The sequence below is a fragment of the Arachis stenosperma genome, chromosome 1, assembly GCF_014773155.1.
Source record: "Arachis stenosperma cultivar V10309 chromosome 1, arast.V10309.gnm1.PFL2, whole genome shotgun sequence".
In the NCBI taxonomy this organism is placed as follows: domain Eukaryota; kingdom Viridiplantae; phylum Streptophyta; class Magnoliopsida; order Fabales; family Fabaceae; genus Arachis; species Arachis stenosperma.
This window is the reverse complement of record NC_080377.1, coordinates 14388499-14407661: the sequence shown is the minus strand read 5'-3', so window position 1 is coordinate 14407661 and position 19163 is coordinate 14388499. Positions and strand designations below refer to the sequence as shown.

Genomic DNA, 19163 nt, shown 5'->3' with positions numbered 1-19163 from the left:
ATCCAAACAAAGGAGTCTCAAAGATAAACAAAACTGAATTGATACAACTTAATTTCATTAAATTCTAAACTATCCATATCATACAAGTTGTCTAAGTTGTCAATCTAATGTAAAAACTGTCTCCAAAGTAGAGTTGTTCATAGACTGGGTAAAACCGAATTTATCTCGACTCAGACAGACCCTAAATATACGCCAGGTCTACTTTTTAGACCTTAACCCGACCCTAAACCTGATAAAATCCGAACATTTTTGAATCACAACTATATCAAATCCAAACTGAATGAAAACCGGATTTTTAAAGTTTTAACAATAATTTATAAAAAAATTTATTTATGATACACTTATTTATAAAAAAAATTATTTATGATACACTTATTTAAACTTGAATTTGTCCATAAATTCTAATTTGATGCTTTTTTTTTATCTATTTTCTAATTCAACAAGTGTGATAGAAAATAAAACAATAAGCTTATAATTGATATCATATAATATTGAAATTAATTAAAAATATATATATCTTTTTTAGTTCTCTTAAGGTACACATGAGTCGAGTGAAGCCAGGTTTGCCTTGACCCGGAGCCAGCCCAAAATAATGATTGGATCTATTTTTGAGACCCTTATCCGATCCTAGACCCGGTGAAATCACACCAAATTAGCCCCTAAATATTCGAGGCCATGCCGGACCAGGCCATAAACGCCCCTACTCCAAAGTATTAACATTCAGGCTTGATTTCCAAGAAATCCACGCAAGAAATGTTCATCCCAGGTTGGCCTTAGCCCATCCACAACTTCAACACTTTATCCTTGCCACCAGAGGCTACTTTCTCTCCATCCGGACTCCAATCAACAGAAAAAACCTTTGCAGCAAAAAGATAGAACTATGCTAGTCACCATAATAATAATAATAATAATAATAATAATAATAATAATAATAAATAGACAAACAAACAAATAAACTTGAGATAAAGCATGTGAAACGGGATGCATACTTCATCAGAATGGCCAGGAAGATCCTGCTTCAACTTCCGAGTCCGAATATCCCAAACCTTGATCACCAAACATAATGGAAGGTTAAATTTCATTTGAAACGTAGTTTCATGCATTTAATTAACAAATAATGTCCATATCAAGGAAAATCTCACTAACCTTCAACGTAGAATCTTTGCTGCCACTTAAAAGTAGTCTGCTATCCGCAGACCAGCTGTAGAACAAAACCCAAATACACTGAATTGAAAAGGAAATATCTTCGGAGACTGTCAAGGTAAAAGTAAGATGGATACACTTGTGTTTTACCTGATTTGGTAAACAGGCCCAACATGACCACGGAAAGCTGCTATAAATTTCCCTGTTGTGCCATTCCATAACTTCACGGATTTATCAAAAGATGCACTTGCCACCCATTGCCCATCAGGTGAAAAATACACATGGTTCACAAGCTGTCAGCAAACAAGTTCAATTTTCATTAAGCTGAAAAATTGGAAAGCATATACACAGATAGAGAGTTTGTCATTAAACCTGCATAATGGTAAACCTAATTTCAAGTATTCAACTAACATACTACAAATAATTAGGGATGGATTTCGGCAAATATTTATTAAATTAGAATTATAATTTGGAAAGAAGAAAAAAAAGCAGTTGCACAAAAGCTCATTTTGCTTAATTCTCCTTGATACATAGGAAAAGATTTGTACCTGCTGATGACCTGTCATACGAGTTTTTGGGTGCTTGCTGACGAATGGTTCCCAAAGGAACATGGTAAAATCGTCAGATCCAGAAACCAACCTTTCAGGGGCATTGCCTCTCATCTTATTATACCTTTCAAGAGCAACCTACATTCATCAGCAGCAGACAGGTGTGGACATATTAGTAAAATATGGTTTGATGTGCTAGGATGATTATTAACCCAAAAGGTGCTCACCTTCTTCATTTCCTCTGGAGATGAGTATTGTTTCCCAGTATGATCAAAAGCTCCAGTACGAAGAACATACTCAGTGCTCAATGCTAACGAATTAACCCAATGCCCATGTCCCTAAAATAGATACCAACATGTGAAGAATTCTACAGGGATAAGTTACTTGAAATGAAAAGTCTATCTTCTAAATTGAGTAAACAAATATACACTAAAAATGGATTAGATTTAAACTTTTACAATAAATACTTCAACAAAAATGACAGTGGTGAACTTGCCGTAAGAGACTAAACTAGACTAATAATCAATTCAATCACATTGTCTAAAAGCCCATCTTTTTAGGCTTCATAGATCAACCACTCATACGAAAAAGGGAATGTGGGTCACAAATTCATTCACTAAAATAAAAAAAAGGGATGGCAAGCTTTTAATACAATCAACAAACTTTTAATTGAAACAAAAAAAGTAAAAATAACAACCAGCTAACTCTAATATGCAGAAAAAAAACACATGAAAAATAATTTTGACATGAGATGAGAACCAATGATGATGCATAATAATAGCCAAGTCTAAGCATATAACAAGTTCAGGTGCATTGCAAAGTACTGAAGCTCAAGGGGATTAAACACCTTCAATTCACGAATTAGCTTCCCTTGTGTAGTTTCCCAAACTTTGATTGTACAGTCCTGAGAACTGCAATAATAAAAATAATATAGCTATGCTCCAAACAGCAGACTAGTAATGTAGAGTAACTAACTAAATATCATCCAATAAATAAAAGAAAAACGAGAAATCTTGTAACATATGCTAGTGCAGAGCTGGAAGTCTGAAAGATATGCCCCTGAAGGTTGGGGACAGTAATGACGTAGTCTTTTACCAAAGTGCATAATTTTTTTCAAAAGAACAAATACTAAAACCTCTGACTAAATGATCTTTGGGTATTGTTAAAAGTACTGTAGTAATGTACAAATCTGTACAATTTAAAAGTTTGAATATAGATAAAAGCTTGGAAATAGTGTGTGTGTGTGAGAGAGAGAGAGAGAGTACCCTGTATAAATCATGCCATCTCCACCCCATTTTACACATGTTATGGCGAGTGTGTGGCCACTGAGACATATAACACATTTCCTCAATGTGACATCCCATATACGAGCATCCCCATCTTTGCTGGCACTTACAAAACGACGGCAAGGAGCACTAAGATGGACGGGTTCCCAAGAGATCCCAGTAATCCATTTCTTGTGGCCCTGCATTAATATATACTTCAAATATCATTGTCCAAGAAACATTATATAAGTATAGTACTACGCAGGGAACAAAATTTGTCACCAACTAAAAAACCATTGCATCTGTAGTATCTCCTTAGTCCTTACCAGTTCTATTTTTCAATTTTTCTCGGGAAATCATGAAGTAATAATGCATGATGTTCTTTTACATTCTATTTTGCTTTCCTTTTTTTCCTTTGCTTGTGTCTTTTGCTATTTCGGGGAGGATGGGGTGCCACAAATCATAATCAGGATGAATATCTTAATACTTCTAATTTAAATACAATGTAAAAGGTTTTTCTCTCCAAAAGTTTGACAAGGTTTTGAATCATGTTCTCAATTAACCAGGAGAAACAAAAATAATTGAGTAAACTGTTGCAGTAGTCATAAATAAGCTTATACATGAGCAAGAACAGTATCATGTTAGGAAGCAAAAGGAATGGTACCAGAATTTATAACATATACCTTCAATAACACAATCTCAATATGTTTTTAGTGAAAATTTTAGACCAAAGAAAAGAAATGAAGCAAGCTTTCTGATAGTAAATAGCATACTCAGTTAAAGAGTTTACAGATAATGGATTGCCAGACAACTTCCCAGTTTCTGGATCCCAACATTGAAGTTCTCCAGACTTGCTCCCACTCACAAGATACTTGCCATCTGGTGACCACGCAATACAAAGGACCCAATTCTTGTGCCCTGCGTACAATGAAAACAACTATCAATAGATACATGGCAATTTCTTATTTTAAAAAATAAATAAATAATAAAAAAATATATCAACTTTTTGAATTACAACAAATGAAAAACAGAACAGCAGCATTTTCAGATTTAGCCTACACAATGCTTCAAGAATTCCTTTCTAAGAATACAATTGTATGCTAACTCCAATTCCACCTTCTAAATTTAATTTCATTACATTCTCTTTCTGAGTTAAACTGGTTACTTCTGTTCATACTGAGAGAAAGATGCTTAAACATCATCTAATTATGTCTAGTTTACAACTAAGTACAAACAAGGAATGTTTGGTATATCATACTTATTATCACACCTGTGCATGTGTACAATGGTGTCTGCGTGTTAAGGTCCCAAAGACGAACAGTTGTGTCGCCAGAACCACTTGCTAGGTGCCTCCCATCGGGACTGAAAGCAACTGTAAGTACAGCTTCTGCATGACCTAAAAACAGTTCCAGCAACATGTATAACAGAGGATATGACAACTAGAACACTAAGCTAAATCATTATCAAGAACCAAAACATAAAAAAGAGAAGACACACAAAACATCACCATGTTCCAAATCACGGTAGTTTTGTATAGAATTAACACAAGACATCTGTTTGTGAATAAACATTTCACCTAGAACATTATAGGCTGTAAATAACATAAAATTCTATGATTCATACCAGAAATAGTGGCGGAACAACGATTAACAGGGCGAATCCTGAAAATAGCTTGAGGCTGACAAACTATAGGCAATGCCTTCTCCACCGAGACTGAAAATGAATGTTACATCAACACCACATATTATAAGAAACAAAAAACAAACTAATCTATCAACCTAAATAAAGAGTAGTTTGTTGCAAGATAACCAAAGGAGAGAGTAGATACTAGCCTTTGTTTTTGTGCAAGTAGGTTTCAAGTGGCACAAGGAGCTCTTCATCAGAAATATAGAAAGCATATGGTAATTTCTCCTCCTAAATCAGGGAAGGGGAGGGGGATAAAAGACACAATAATTAACCAAAGAGAACATTATTTTAATAACAAATCAATTTTTTATATTTTGTTGGTAGGATATGAAAAATGACGGGTTTACGTTGTCCAGAATCTTATTGACAATGAGTTGAAGTTGTTGTGGACCAGCATTCTGAGGAAGGTACATGGGAGCACCAAGAGGAGCTCCATCTGGGTGCTTCAAGAGGCACATGACGTTGTTGATTGTTGTGGTGTCCCTCTTCTCTCCTGTCTCTGTCTCCATCTCTATCTTTCTCTAAATTGGAAGGCGACGGCTGGAAGCGAGGACAACGTGAAGGAGAGGAAGATGTGAATCTGACGGCGACGAGAAGAGGAAGACGATGGGAATGCGACGGGAAAGCTTGGCGGATTGGAGAGTTGAAAGCGACTTCAGGGAGTGGAAGAATGAGTTGCTGCTTGCTGGAAGACGATGGGAACGGACGACTTGCTGGAAGAGAGGAAGAACCGAAGAAGATGAGGACGGTGGCTGGCTGTGAGAAGACGGGGACGGTGGCCGGAGATTACAAACTGAATAGGAGAAAATGGATCTAGTTAGGGTTCAGTTGAGTGTTCGTCATTTCAAGAGTCTTAAACTCTAACAACCAATTAATGATAAAATATAAAATACTTGTTAAAAATAAATTAAATAATATACATTAATTATATAAAAAATATATTAATTTTAATAATTACTTTTTATATATGTATAAATAATCTTTTTATTGTTATTTAAAATAAAAATATAAAATTAATAAAATAATTTTAAAAAATTAAATAATATTAGATTATTAGTTAAAAATGTTAACAACCTAATATTATTTATAGAAATGGTAAAACGAATCAAATTCAATCATTTATCAAATTAATTTGCTAAATTCACCCAAATAAAAGAAAAATCCAAACTAAAATTTAAAATTTATCAAATAAAAAAATTTTCGTCAAATCTGTACATCCAAACTTGCAAATTTTGGTATGATGGGATGGAACAGTTCATTAGACCAATTTTTTTAAATAAAAGAGTTATTAGTATTACAAAAATTAACAATGCTATAATTTTTAAATATATATATATATTATTCTTTTTGTTATAGATTTTATTTATTTTACACTTATATATGCTAAAATTATGTGATTTGTTTTTTAAAATAAATATTATTCTATTAATAGATATTATTTTAAATAATTTTATTGAAGTTAAAATTAAAAAAAATCAAAAAATTATATTATAATTTGACTATTTTTTATTTTTATTTAATTTTTTAATTATTAATTTTTTCAAATTAATCGGACTAACAGGTCGACTTGCCAACTTTAGGAGTAGCAATGGGTAGGGTAGGATTTGGATTCACCCTAATCCTACCGTTCTTAACCCACAAATATCCGATCCTACTCTTGGGTTACCAAAAAAGGCAACATTATTATATAACTTAATTATAATTTAAAATAGAAATGAATTTTATATAAAAAAAAGTACTAAATTATCAATTAATTATCTTCTCTTTAGTGACTAAGGATCTTTTGTATTTAGCGAGAGGTATTTGGTTTAATATCCACTTGAAACATATTTTTATATAAGTATATAACATATACATATATAGAATGCAGGTTGATCGGATAGGGTTGAGACTCAACTCCCACCCTACCCTGTCCACTACGAATTGAATTGGCAACTGTTCATACCGTGGGTCGAGGTGTCCGACCCGGGATGTTCGACAGACAAAGCGACCGACCTCTTCAGGTCAGGACAACCCGACCTCTTTTCAAAGAGCTCAGTCAAGTCCCCAGGAAAGCCCAAAGAAGGGCCCAAAATAGAGGAACACGCCCCAGAATCCTAAAGCGGCCCAAGCCTACAGAGAGAAGGGCGGTTCCCTTAAAGATAAAGATGACCTCACTTAAAAATAAGTTAAGATAACTAACTTATCTTATCCACAGAAGGCCACATCTCACCATTATAAATACACTAGAACACCCAGGTATAACTCATACTCTGATTCTACTCAATACCTGCTTAATACTCTTGCTAACTTAAGCATCGGAGTCCCTTGCAGGTACCCCCCACCCTCCGGGGACGAAGGATCAACAGCATTCTCAGTTCCACAAGTCGGACACACCAGCTCCGGCTGCTATACACCTGCCAGACACATCGGTTCCGACCAGCACAGGAGATCTCGACCGAGATCGACCTATAGTTACAGGTAACCCTCGGAACATTGGCGCCGTTGCCGGGGAACCTGGAAGTCATCCCATCAACATGGCGGATGACCATGACAACGACCACGACTCAGGATTGGAAGATCGAACGCCGCATAAAAATGTAGATACTATACTCAAAGATACGCCGGAACCCAACGGAGACAAAAATCCATCAAATCCGGGAGCAATAGAAGCGCTTCAAAATCGATTGGAGCAACTTGAGAAAGAAGCCCAACATCAACGTGAAAAAGAAGAAGATCTACGTCGGGAGATAAGGCGGCACCGAGAATTAGAAGACAAACTTATAAAACTTGAAGCTGATCTCAAAACCAAAGCTACTCGGCCATCCACAGAAGACAGCCCTCAGAAAGATCGAGATCCATTCACCAGAGAAATTATGAAGACCAAAATCCCAAAGGATTTCAAACTTCCGGATATGACGCTGTATGACGGCACCTCAGACCCAAACCACCATCTCAGCAACTTCAGAAGTAGAATGTACCTCACTGATGCCTCAGATGCAGTTCGCTGCAAAGCCTTTCCAACAACTCTCACCAAGACAGCCATTAAATGGTTCGACAACCTGCCTCCAAAATCCATCTCAAGTTTCGACGACTTGGCCAAAAAGTTCCTGGCCCGATTCTCCATACAAAAGGACAAAGCCAAACATGCACCCAGTCTGCTCGGGATCAAGCAAGGAGATCAAGAAAGTCTTCGCAACTACATGGAGAGATTCAACAAAACATGCATGGACATACAAAATCTACCGACAGAAGCTGCCATCATGGGCCTCATAAATGGCCTACGAGAAGGACCATTCAGCCAATCTATATCAAAAGATACCCGACATCCTTAGATGAAGTACAAGAACGAGCGCAGAAGTACATCAACATGGAGGAAAATTCTCGGCTGGGCGAAGCCTCAAGGTTCGGTTCTGCCTACCGAGATAAAGAATCCAAGAAAAAGGAAGATCGCTCCGGAGAAAAAATCAAAAAATATCACAACTACACCCCTCTTAGGGTATCCTTGGTAGACGTTTACAGAGAAGTCTGCCATACGGAAAAAATCTCCCCAGCTCGGCCACTCAAAGGCAAAAGAGGAGGGGGAAATCGGAATGAGTACTGTGAATATCACCGACTTCGAGGGCATTCCACCAACGAATGTTTCGACTTGAAAAACATCATAGAAAAATTAGTACGAGAAGGAAAGCTAGATCGGTTCTTGGCCAACCGGGACGAAGAACCAAGGAAAAGAAGGAGGGATGAGGATGTCGGACGATCTGAACGATCGCCTCGCACACCGGAAAGACATGTCCACGTGATACACGGCGGATTTGCTGGGGGAGGAATCTCCAAATCATCTCGCAAGCGACACCTCAAAGAGGTATACCATGTCGAGGGACAGAAGGAGATGCCAGACATCCCGGCAATCACGTTTACCAAAGAAGATGCATCCGGAATCATCTCGGGACACGACAACCCCATGGTCATTACGATCATATTAGCAAACGCCAACCTCCACCGTACACTAATCGACCAGGGAAGCTCCGCCGATATCTTATTCAAAACTGCCTTCGACAAACTCGGCCTAGAAGAGAAAGAGCTAAGAGCATATCCAAACAGCTTGTTCGAACTGGGAGACGACCCAGTTCAACCACTGGGATACGTGTCGCTGCATACAACCTTCGGGAAGGGGAACCAATCTAAAACACTCAAGATAGACTACATCGTGGTGGATGTAAGCTCAGCCTACAATGCCCTGATAGGTCGGACAACGTTAAATAAGCTCGGCGCAATAGTTTCAACTCCACATCTATGTATGAAATTTCCAACTGCAGAAGGGATAGCTACAATAAAAGCAAATCAAAAGATGGCGCGTCGTTGTTACAACGAAAGTCTAAACCTCCGAGGCGAAGCAAGAGAGTTCCACACAATCGAACTCGGTGGAGCTCAGAGACGAGAAGAGTTCCGACCACAACCCAAAGGAGAAGTAGAAAGAGTCCAGCTTAGAGACACCTCGGATAAAACAACTAATATTGGCACGATCCTGAAAGGAGATGCAAAAGAATCATTAATACAATTTCTGCGAGATAATGTTGATCTCTTCGCATGGAAAGCTGCCGACATGCCGGGCATAGATCCCGAACTAATGAGCCATAAGTTGGCAGTCTACCCAGGCTCCCGACCGATACAACAAAAACGAAGAAAATTTGGGCTAGAACGATCTCAGGCTGTAGAAGAACAAGTGCAAGCACTACTAGAGGCAGGGTTCATAAGGGAAGTCAAATATCCACTATGGCTAGCAAACGTCGTTTTGGTGAAAAAATCAAATGGGAAGTGGCGAATGTGCACCGACTACACCGACCTCAACAAAGCCTGCCCAAAAGATCCTTACCCACTCCCAAGCATTGACGCTCTAGTAGATGCTTCATCAGGATACAAGTATCTCTCATTCATGGATGCATACTTGGGGCACAACCAGATACCAATGTATCCGCCAGACCAAGAAAAGACCTCGTTTCTTACACCTAAGGCAAATTATTGCTACATCGTGATGCCTTTCGGCCTAAAAAATGCAAGAGCCACTTATCAAAGACTAATGAATAAAGTCTTCTCAGACCACATCGAAAAAATCATGGAGGTCTACGTGGATGACATGTTGATAAAAACACAAAGCGAAGAGACATTGCTAACCGATTTGATTCAAGTATTCGATACCATAAGGAAGCACGGCATGCGACTCAACCCGGCTAAATGCACCTTCGCAGTGGAAGCAGGTAAGTTTTTAGGATTCATGCTCACACAAAGGGGAATCGAGGCAAATCCAGATAAATGCCAGGCCATACTCAACATGAAGAGCCCAACCTGCGTCAAAGAGGTACAACAGCTCAATGGGAGGTTGGCAGCCTTGTCCAGATTCCTAGCAGGATCAGTAATAAGATCCTTCCCTTTCTACGCTACCTTGAAGAAGGGAAAGAACTTCAAATGGACAGCGGAATGTGAACAAGCTTTCAAAAACTTCAAAGAATTCTTGGGGCAACCACCTATCCTATCTTGACCACAAGAGGGAGAACCACTCATACTATACCTCGTAGTAGGAAGTCGGGCAATAGCCTCAGCGCTGATTCGAGAAGACAAAAGGGGACAACAACCCATCTACTTCATTAGTAAAGCACTACAGGGGTCAGAGATGAACTACCAGAAAATAGAAAAATTTGCATACGCTCTGACCCTCACATCTCGGCGACTTCGCCCATACTTCCAGGCACATACCATCAAAGTTCGGACCAACCAGCCCATAAAAGGGATATTACAGAAAACAGATCTGGCAGGAAGAATCCTACAATGGGCAATCGAGTTGTCCAAGTTCGACCTCCAATATGAGGCACGGACAGCCATCAAGTCACAATACCTGGCCGACTTCATCGCAGAATTCACAGATATCCCAGAAATCCCCATAGAATGGAACATATACGTCGACGGATCCTCGAATAAAACAGGAAGCTGTGCGGGTGTAATAATCGAAAGCAACCAAGGAACTCAACTTGAGATCTCCCTTAAATTTGGATTTCCGGCCTCGAACAATCAGGCGGAATACGAAGCGTTATTAGCCGGTTTGAAGCTGGCCAGGGAGGTTGGAGCTCGAAAACTCAACATCTATAGCGACTCACAAGTTGTTACCTCGCAAATAACAGGAAGCTACCAAGCTAAAGGTCCGACCATGAAAAAATATTTGGATAAAACCAAAGAACAGCTCGGACAACTCGGAGAATACAGGATCTACCACATTCCCCGTGAGCAAAATGCCCGAGCAGATGCACTTTCAAAATTAGCCAGCACCAAACCAGGGGGCAACAACAGAAGTCTCATCCAGGAGATACTACAGAACCCGTCAATATCGGAAGAAGAAGTCCTAGCCATAATAGGTCGGGATCAAGGATGGATGACCCCCATAATCAACTACCTCAAAACAGAAGCACTCCCTGCAGATAAAAAGGAGGCAAAGAGATTGAAAAGGGAGGCACAGTACTACACTATCATAAACAACACACTATACAGAAGAGGGATCTCAACACCTTTGTTAAAATGCGTACCAACTTCTAATACAAAGGAAGTATTGGAGGAAGTGCACAGTGGCATTTGTGGTAATCATCTCGGAGCCCAAGCCCTCACCAAAAAGGTACTCAGGGCAGGATTCTATTGGCCAACTCTATAAAAGGAGGCTACAAAGTTTGTCAAGACATGCCCACCATGCCAGAAGCATGCCAACTTTCACATCGCCCCACTAGAAAAACTCATCAGCGTAACCTCACCCTGGCCATTTGCGAAATGGGGACTTGACCTTCTCGGACCTTTCTCACAGGGATCGGGACAAGTAAAATTCCTCATAGTAGGAGTTGACTATTTCACAAAATGGATCGAGGCAGAACCCTTAGCCAATGCCACTGCTCAGAGAAGCCGAAAATTCCTATATAGGAACATTATTACAAGGTTCGGGGTACCATACTCCATTACCACAGACAATGGTACCCAATTTACAGACGCAGAATTCAGAAAACTGGTGGCCGACTTAAACATAAAACACCAGTTCACCTCCGTCGAACATCCCCAAGCCAATGGACAAGCCGAAGCGGCCAACAAAGTTATATTGGCCGGACTAAAGTGAAGGCTACAAGAAGTAAAGGGAGCTTGGGCCGAGGAACTCCCACAAGTCCTATGGGCGTATCGAACAACCCCCCATTCTACTACAAACAAATCACCATTCCGATTAGCATACGGAATGGAGGCAATGATTCCAATAGAAGTCGAGGAAGGATCTCCCCGAGTAGTCCACTACAATGAACAAGCCAATTCTCAACTCCAAAGAGAAGAGCTCGACCTGCTTCCAGAAATCCAAGAAAGAGCTCAGATCAGAGAAGAAGCACTAAAACGGCGAATGGCTTCCAGGTATAATCAAAAGGTGGTGCCAAGAGACTTCACGAAAGACGATTTTGTCCTAATCCGAAATGATATCGGAACAACTCGACCCGGAGAAGGAAAGTTGGCAGCTAACTGGAAAGGACCCTACCGAGTCACAGAAGTACTCGGAAAGGGCTACTACAGACTGTCCGAACTCGAGGGACGAGAATTCTCCAGATCATGGCATGCTTGTAACCTAAGAAGGTACTATAGCTAGAAAAGGTATAAAGATCTCAAGACGCACTCTTTTTCCTGAAAAAAGTTTTTTAATAAGGCGTCAAGATTGAGACTTAAGGATACGGAAACTCCTGCCTACGTATATATATATTTCCTTTAAATAAAATACATTTCAGATATTCTACAAATTCCCAAGACGCATTAATCTGAAGCTTTCATCGTCCGATTATAAAGCAACAGATCGACAGAAAGTGAAGAAAAAATTCACTGTACGATCTCGATAGGAATGATCGATCGACAAAGGTGAAAACGCGATTCATCTAAAGACCGATCATCACGGGATAAGGTCACCATCTACAAATCGGCAAAAATGAACACAGAATAATGCAAGAAGTTATCAAAAGTGATCCCAAAAAAGAAGCCTGACGAGGTCCTATGGATTGCTATATAATAACTTAAAAAGACTGGTCGATACCAAAAAATCTGACCAAGTCATCCCAAGTTATCATCAAATCCCTGGAAAGAGGTCTGGCCAACCCTATTAAAGAGGAATTGCTATAACTTCGAAGAGATCGACCTAACAAAGTCGGTCTCCTACAAAACAAGTTGTAAAAAGTAATCCCTGAAAGAGACCTAACAAAGGTCCAAGAAAGAGGATTACAAAAACAACTTAGAAGAGATCAATCTAACGAAGTCAGTCTCCTACAAAACAAATTGTAAAAAGTAATCCCTGAAAGAGACCTAACAAAGGTCCAAGAAAGAGGATTAAAAAAACAACTTAAAAGATATCGATCTAACGAAGTCAGTCTCCTACAAAACAAGTTGTAAAAAGTAATCCCTGAAAGAGACCTAACAAAGGTCCAAGAAAGAGGATTACAAAAACAACTTAGAAGAGATCGATCTAACGAAGTCGGTCTCCTACAAAACAAGTTGTAAAAGTAATCCCTGAAAGAGACCTAACAAAGGTCCAAGAAAGAGGATTACAAAAAACAACTTAGAAGAGATCGATCTAACGAAGTCGGTCTCCTACAAGATAAGTTATAAAAGTAATCCCGTAAGAAGAGACCGGACAAAGGTCCAAAAACAGGGATTACAAAAATAGCTTAGAAGGGGACCAACATAAAGAAATCGGTTACGAAGCACTAAAAATACAAACAAGAGCAAGGAAACCGAGAAACAAGCTGGACCCCCCCCCCCACATACACGGCCTCAAAAGGATCCAAACTACAAGCGACAAGCACGAAAGCAACCTAAAAGGGGCCAGACAGTAAAATTCCAACAGATATCATGCATAATACGATAAAGCTTCAAGGGGTCACCAAAAGCCAACCTCAGAAAGCTACTATTGTTTTTGTAAAAGTTGCCAAGAAGGCAACTGAAAAGTGTCAGTAATCAAACAAAATAATAAACAGTTCAAAAAACCCACAAAACGGGCCATATACACAAATATCCAAGAAAAAAGATCAACTAAGATCAGGGGCCTTCCCAGCAGCATCAGTATAGGGAGAAGGAGGGCGAGTCTGCAGGGGCACAGCATCTACAGTTCCATCATCCCGGTTCAGGACCTGACAGTCCGGATCAGATGGAACAGGAGGAACCGAGGAGGTCGACACCTTAAGAGAAGGCACTGGAGGAGGATCAGTCTCATCATCATCCTGGTCATCAGGGACAATCTTACCATCTCTCACAACATTGTCCAAACTGATGAGAGTCAAGTCGGCATCGGGAGCTATAACTCGGAACTGCTCCATCAGATTCTCGGAGGCAGCAGTTACGCTACCCACAAGGTGACCCTGAAGCTCACCATAATTAACCCGAGCTGTTTCCAAATCCTCCCGAAGACGCATCAATTCCCTATAAACCGAGACATAGCTATCCTTATGTTTCAATGTCATGTCTTCGGCCAGCTTCAAAGAAGCAGCAAGGGCAATAGAGCTGGCCTTCTCACCCTCCAGTTCCTTCTCCACCTTGGCCAACTTCACCTCCAACTCCTCCTTCAGCCCCTTGATTCGATCAAATTCTAATTTGGCCTCCTCCATAAAAGATTTGGTAGCATGAACCGGAATCCCCTGAATTGTTCGAAAAATAGCCGCACCCATATGGGCCATCTTCACACTATTTTGGGTGATAAAATACAAATGCTTTAGAAGAGACACGTCGTCCATGGAAAGCCCACCATAGGGGGCAATTTGCTGGTCAACAAACTCAATAGCATCAAAGTCCGGGGCATCCAAGTTAAAAGGCTTGGATGTTTTTTGCTTCTTGCTAGGAGGGGCACCAGGAGCTGCTGTAGAAGATTGTGGAGGATCGACCAGACGGACCCGAGGAATAGGAATTACTTTCCTCGGCCCGGGAGAACTCGGAATAGGAGGTTTAACTGGAGCTTGGAAAGATCCCTCGCCGACCACTTTGGCCGAAATGTTTAAAGCAGCAGTTGCCTTCTTCGCCTTTTTGAAGGCCTTCATGGAGTCATTGTTCTTAGACATCTCTGCAAACACAAAAACAACCACGACAAAGAGTTACAAAAGAGGAACAAAAAAGGAAATAAATATAGAAACAAGTCGGGCCAATAGACAAACAAATACCCAAAGCAAGACGAACCAAAGACGGATCGTTCAGAAATCTCTTCGTATCCAGATGGGGAGGCTTCCCCCACAAATCTTCAAGAACAACTACAGAAGCCCGCTCAACCTCACTAAGCATTTCCCATGTGAAACGTGGCACTCTTACATTCTTTTGCCGCTCTAGAGGAAAAGCAGGCTCGTCATTCTCATCAAGAAAAAAGGGGCGGGCCCCCTCAACAGCTCGAACTTTAAAAAAGTAGTTCTTGAAGTCCTTAAAGGACTCATCATACATTGCAAACACTTTATGGCCCTGGGCGGACCGGAAAGAAACCTAAGAAGCTTTCTTTTTGAAGTACCGCCAGGCTTGACAGAAACAAACAAGTAAAGAAAAAGAGTCTGGGAAGGTGTTACATCTAGTTCACGACAGAGAAGTTGGAAAATTTTAATAAAACCCCAGGAATTGGGGTGAAGCTGGGATGGAGCAATATTACACGACCACAACAGATCAGTCTCAAAAGCAGTACAAGGAAAAGAAACGTTCAACTGGCTGAAAAAGTATTCATAAGCATAAAAGAAGGGGCGTTCTCCCTCAAAAGAAGTCGGAAAGCACACTCTCTCGTCAGAATCAGGGGCAACAAGCTCGTAATCCTCCTCACGGGCATTGTTACCACAAATCCTATGGCACTTACTCAGCTCTGTGCAAAATTCAGCATCCACAACAGAAACACACAACAAAACAAGGGAGTCCAGCCAATCAGACATCCCCTCGGAAACTCTGGAAGACATCTCTACAATGTTATTGCGAGAAGACATGAGGCCAACTAATCCTACAAAGTAAGAAAAGAAGATAAGGGTTACTACAAACATCTCGGACAAAGGGAGAAAACAACTCGGTCAGTAGATGAAACAGCAAAAAGGAAAACCCCAAGACTTAAACCAAAAGTCCTGGGGCATCCTTTGGAGGTAGTAGCAAAGCAAGGTTCCCAGAAATACTATATAGCTTACATCCTAGCATTTCTCAAAAAGGATTCAAAACAACAAACGCTTTTCACCAAAGAAAAACACAGCAAATCATTACAAGCCGGCCAAGCAAAAAACATTCCCAAACATCAAACATGCCAAGCAGAGACCATTAAAGATGCAACCTTTTTTCAAAGATCACGCAAAAAGCAAAACCTCCAAAAGCAAGGAACAAGATGCAGATTCTCTGTCAGAAGCAACAAAACCCTAGAAAAGCCTCGACGAAAAAGCCAAAAAGAATGCATAAAAGAAAGATAGGAAAAGCATGTACAGTGACAAGCAAATACAGGACCTCAAAAAAAGATTCAAACTTCCAAACATGCAAAATCAAAACTTCACCAAAAAACTAAAAACAAAGCTACGAAAGAAGCAGAAAAGCTAGTACCAACCTGGAAAAAGCAGCAAGCTTCAAAGAAAACTGAAAATGGAAGACGGAATCTGGGAATGCCTCCTCACAAGCAAAAAAAAGAACGCGAACAAAAGAGCAATGTCGCAGGGAGAAACGCGAAACTCCAGGCAAAAACAGAAGCTCCAGAAATGCCAAACGATGCCGCAAAAATAGAAGAGCGGAGAGAGCGGAGAAAAGAAGTTATGAAAAGGGCAAAAGGAGAGAAACCGCTTCTGGGCTTTCAAAATCGAAATAAAGAGCCAAAGGGAAACGGGGCAATTAATGCTAAAATTAAGGAAAGCATTAAACCCTCGCACGTTCCCAAAGCGCCGATATAAAAGCGCGCGCTTTTTAGAGGAAACGTTCTAAATTCAAAAGCTGCTACGAAGGAATCTACAAAATGCTTGAGTTCGGCTTCACCAAAAAAAAAGGGACCGAAGTCAAGGACTCGACCTCAAAAAGAAGACCGAGCTCAAGCAAGGGCACTGTTCATACCCTGGGTCGAGGTGTCCGTCCCGGGATGTTCGACAGACAAAGCGACCGACCTCTTCAGGTCAGGACAACCCGACCTCTTCACAAAGAGCTCGGTCAAGTCCCCAGGAAAGCCCAAAGAAGGGCCCAAAATAGAGGAACACGCCCAGAATCCTAAAGCGGCCCAAGCCTACAGAGAGAAGGGCGATTCCCTTAAAGATAAAGATGATCTCACTTAAAGATAAGATAAGATAACTAACTTATCTTATCCACAGAAGGCCACATCTCACCATTATAAATACACTAGAGCACCCAGGTATAACTCATACTCTGATTCTACTCAATACCTGCTTAATACTCTTGCTAACTTAAGCATTGGAGTCCCTTGCAGGTACCCCCCACCCTCCGGAGACGAAGGATCAACAGCATTCTCAGTTCCACAAGTCGGACACACCAGCTTCGCCTGCTATACACCTGCCAGACACATCGGTTTCGACCAGCATAGGAGATCTCGACCGAGATCGACCTATAGTTACAGGTAACCCTCGGAACAGCAACCCTGCCCGATCGAGTTGGATACCCGTGAGTAGGGTGTATGTTGCACCCCTTGCCAACCTGCCATAAAGCCAGACCAACAAGCATTTTAAGCCCATTTTACTTGGTGGAATATGGCAAGCTACTCTTTTTGTCACTCCTAATTATTTGATTCAATTTTGTACTTTTATTTTTAAGGTAAATACCAAAACGATACTCAAAAAATTCTAGCATTAACAAAATGATACCTAATAGATGTTATTGCGAAAATAATTTTCGAAAGAAATTAAATTTCGACGAGTGTATTAAATAAAGACAAATCCAACCTAAAAAATTTCCAATTCATACTAATTTTCACCATGATTGCCGCTCTTACTGGAACCTCGAACCACTCTCGCATAACTTCTCGTTATTTTCGTCACCTCTCGCTGTCTCTGTTTTTCTCTTCCTCTCTTTGTCTCGTCTTACTTTATTGTTGCAACTGCCTCTTCGTCGGTTCGTAACCACCAACCTGTGACGGCATAAATCCCTCTCTTTCTGACTCTCTCCAATTCATACTCCATGCTTCTCAAAAATCTTGAATAAATTGAAAATTGGTTCATAAACAATAATCATCAATAATAGAGTTCTCATAAGAATGGAGGTCTTCACAAGTCACAATATACTCTTAAATTCAAAAAAATCCTCTTCCTTAAAAAATATCTTCATTTTTTCATACACATAATGCAAACAATAATGTTCTTCAGCATGACCAAACATAAGAAGCTAAGCATGTGTGTCGCTGCCATAATCATTGAATTCATCTCCCGCAATCATTATCGTCAGCTTACTATCTCTAAAATCTAGCCCAGCACATTCTCTAACAATCAAGGCGATGACTTTACTTTAATTTCGCTCATCATCATCTCCAAAATACACCCACTCTTATTTTAGAATAACTAAAAATAAATTATTTAAATTCTTTTGAGAAATTCAATTCTTATTTTTTCTTCATTTGTAAATCAGACTAAAAGGAGTCTGATTTTCAAACCAATTTTCACACTTTTCAAACTTAAATTCTATTCTATTAATATATTATAATAATTTGAAATCATGAAATTGAGTTTCAAATAGAAATGAATTTTTTTTCTTAAAGGAAATATAATTCTTTTCTCATGTTAAATGGTTTCTAAACTAGCTCTTAGGTAGCGTTTGTTTTGAAGTATTGAGACGGAGACTGAAAAACTGGAACTCAGTATTATATTTGTTGGCACAGATTGGTATTAAAATTTCCGTCTCTATTACCAAAATTTTAGTATTTCAGTACTTCCAAAAAGTAGGGGACACATAGGATTGAAATTTTTAGGAATAGAGACTGAAACTATAATAATATTTTATACCTAAAGTATTCTCATTTTAATTAATTAATTATAACTTTACCCTTTATGCAAATTAAATTAAAACTTTATTCTTATTTCAGTTTATGTCTCTCATTTTATACCAAACATAATATAGAGACTTATTTCAATTTTTGTCTCTCAATCTCTGTCTCTTAATTTTTATCTCTTTTTCAAACGCTACTTTAAGAAACAAGATCTGGACAACAACAAACTCCCTGTGAAGAGACAGAGGAAGAAGTTTTACAAAAAGATTAGGCGGCGTTTGTGGAAAAAATGGACGCGGAAATTTACAATCCCAAATAAGATGTTTGTCTTTGCCTCAAAACATTCGACACCACAAAAAAAGCAAGGGCTTACAACATAACTGCTACCAATTTGAGGGGAATAAGAGTGCAAATCTAAAAATTAGAGTTTATAACAAGATTAAATTGAATTGGAGAATGAAATTTTAATTAAGCTTTATTTTTAGCTAATCAATAAAGACAGTTTAATAATTAGATTTAGATATGGTCCTATCAAAACACAATAGCAACTTAGCATCATTTTGCATGTGAAAAGTGTTCCGACAAATT

At 39.5% G+C, this 19163-nt stretch overlaps 1 protein-coding gene across 1 annotated transcript; it reads right to left on the bottom strand.

Annotated features, from left to right (window-relative positions):
- Positions 1 to 475: 475 nt before the first annotated feature.
- LOC130945115 (notchless protein homolog) lies at positions 476 to 5495 on the bottom strand. Its single transcript, XM_057873801.1, has 13 exons — positions 4990 to 5495; positions 4789 to 4870; positions 4580 to 4669; positions 4227 to 4352; positions 3747 to 3874; positions 2957 to 3156; positions 2539 to 2602; positions 1919 to 2029; positions 1692 to 1829; positions 1294 to 1436; positions 1147 to 1201; positions 990 to 1046; positions 476 to 857 (listed from the first exon to the last, which is right to left on the bottom strand). Exons 1-13 carry the CDS (start codon positions 5149 to 5151, stop codon positions 774 to 776), a joined length of 1440 nt encoding a protein of 479 aa, XP_057729784.1. The 5' UTR covers positions 5152 to 5495; the 3' UTR covers positions 476 to 773.
- Positions 5496 to 19163: the final 13668 nt, after the last annotated feature.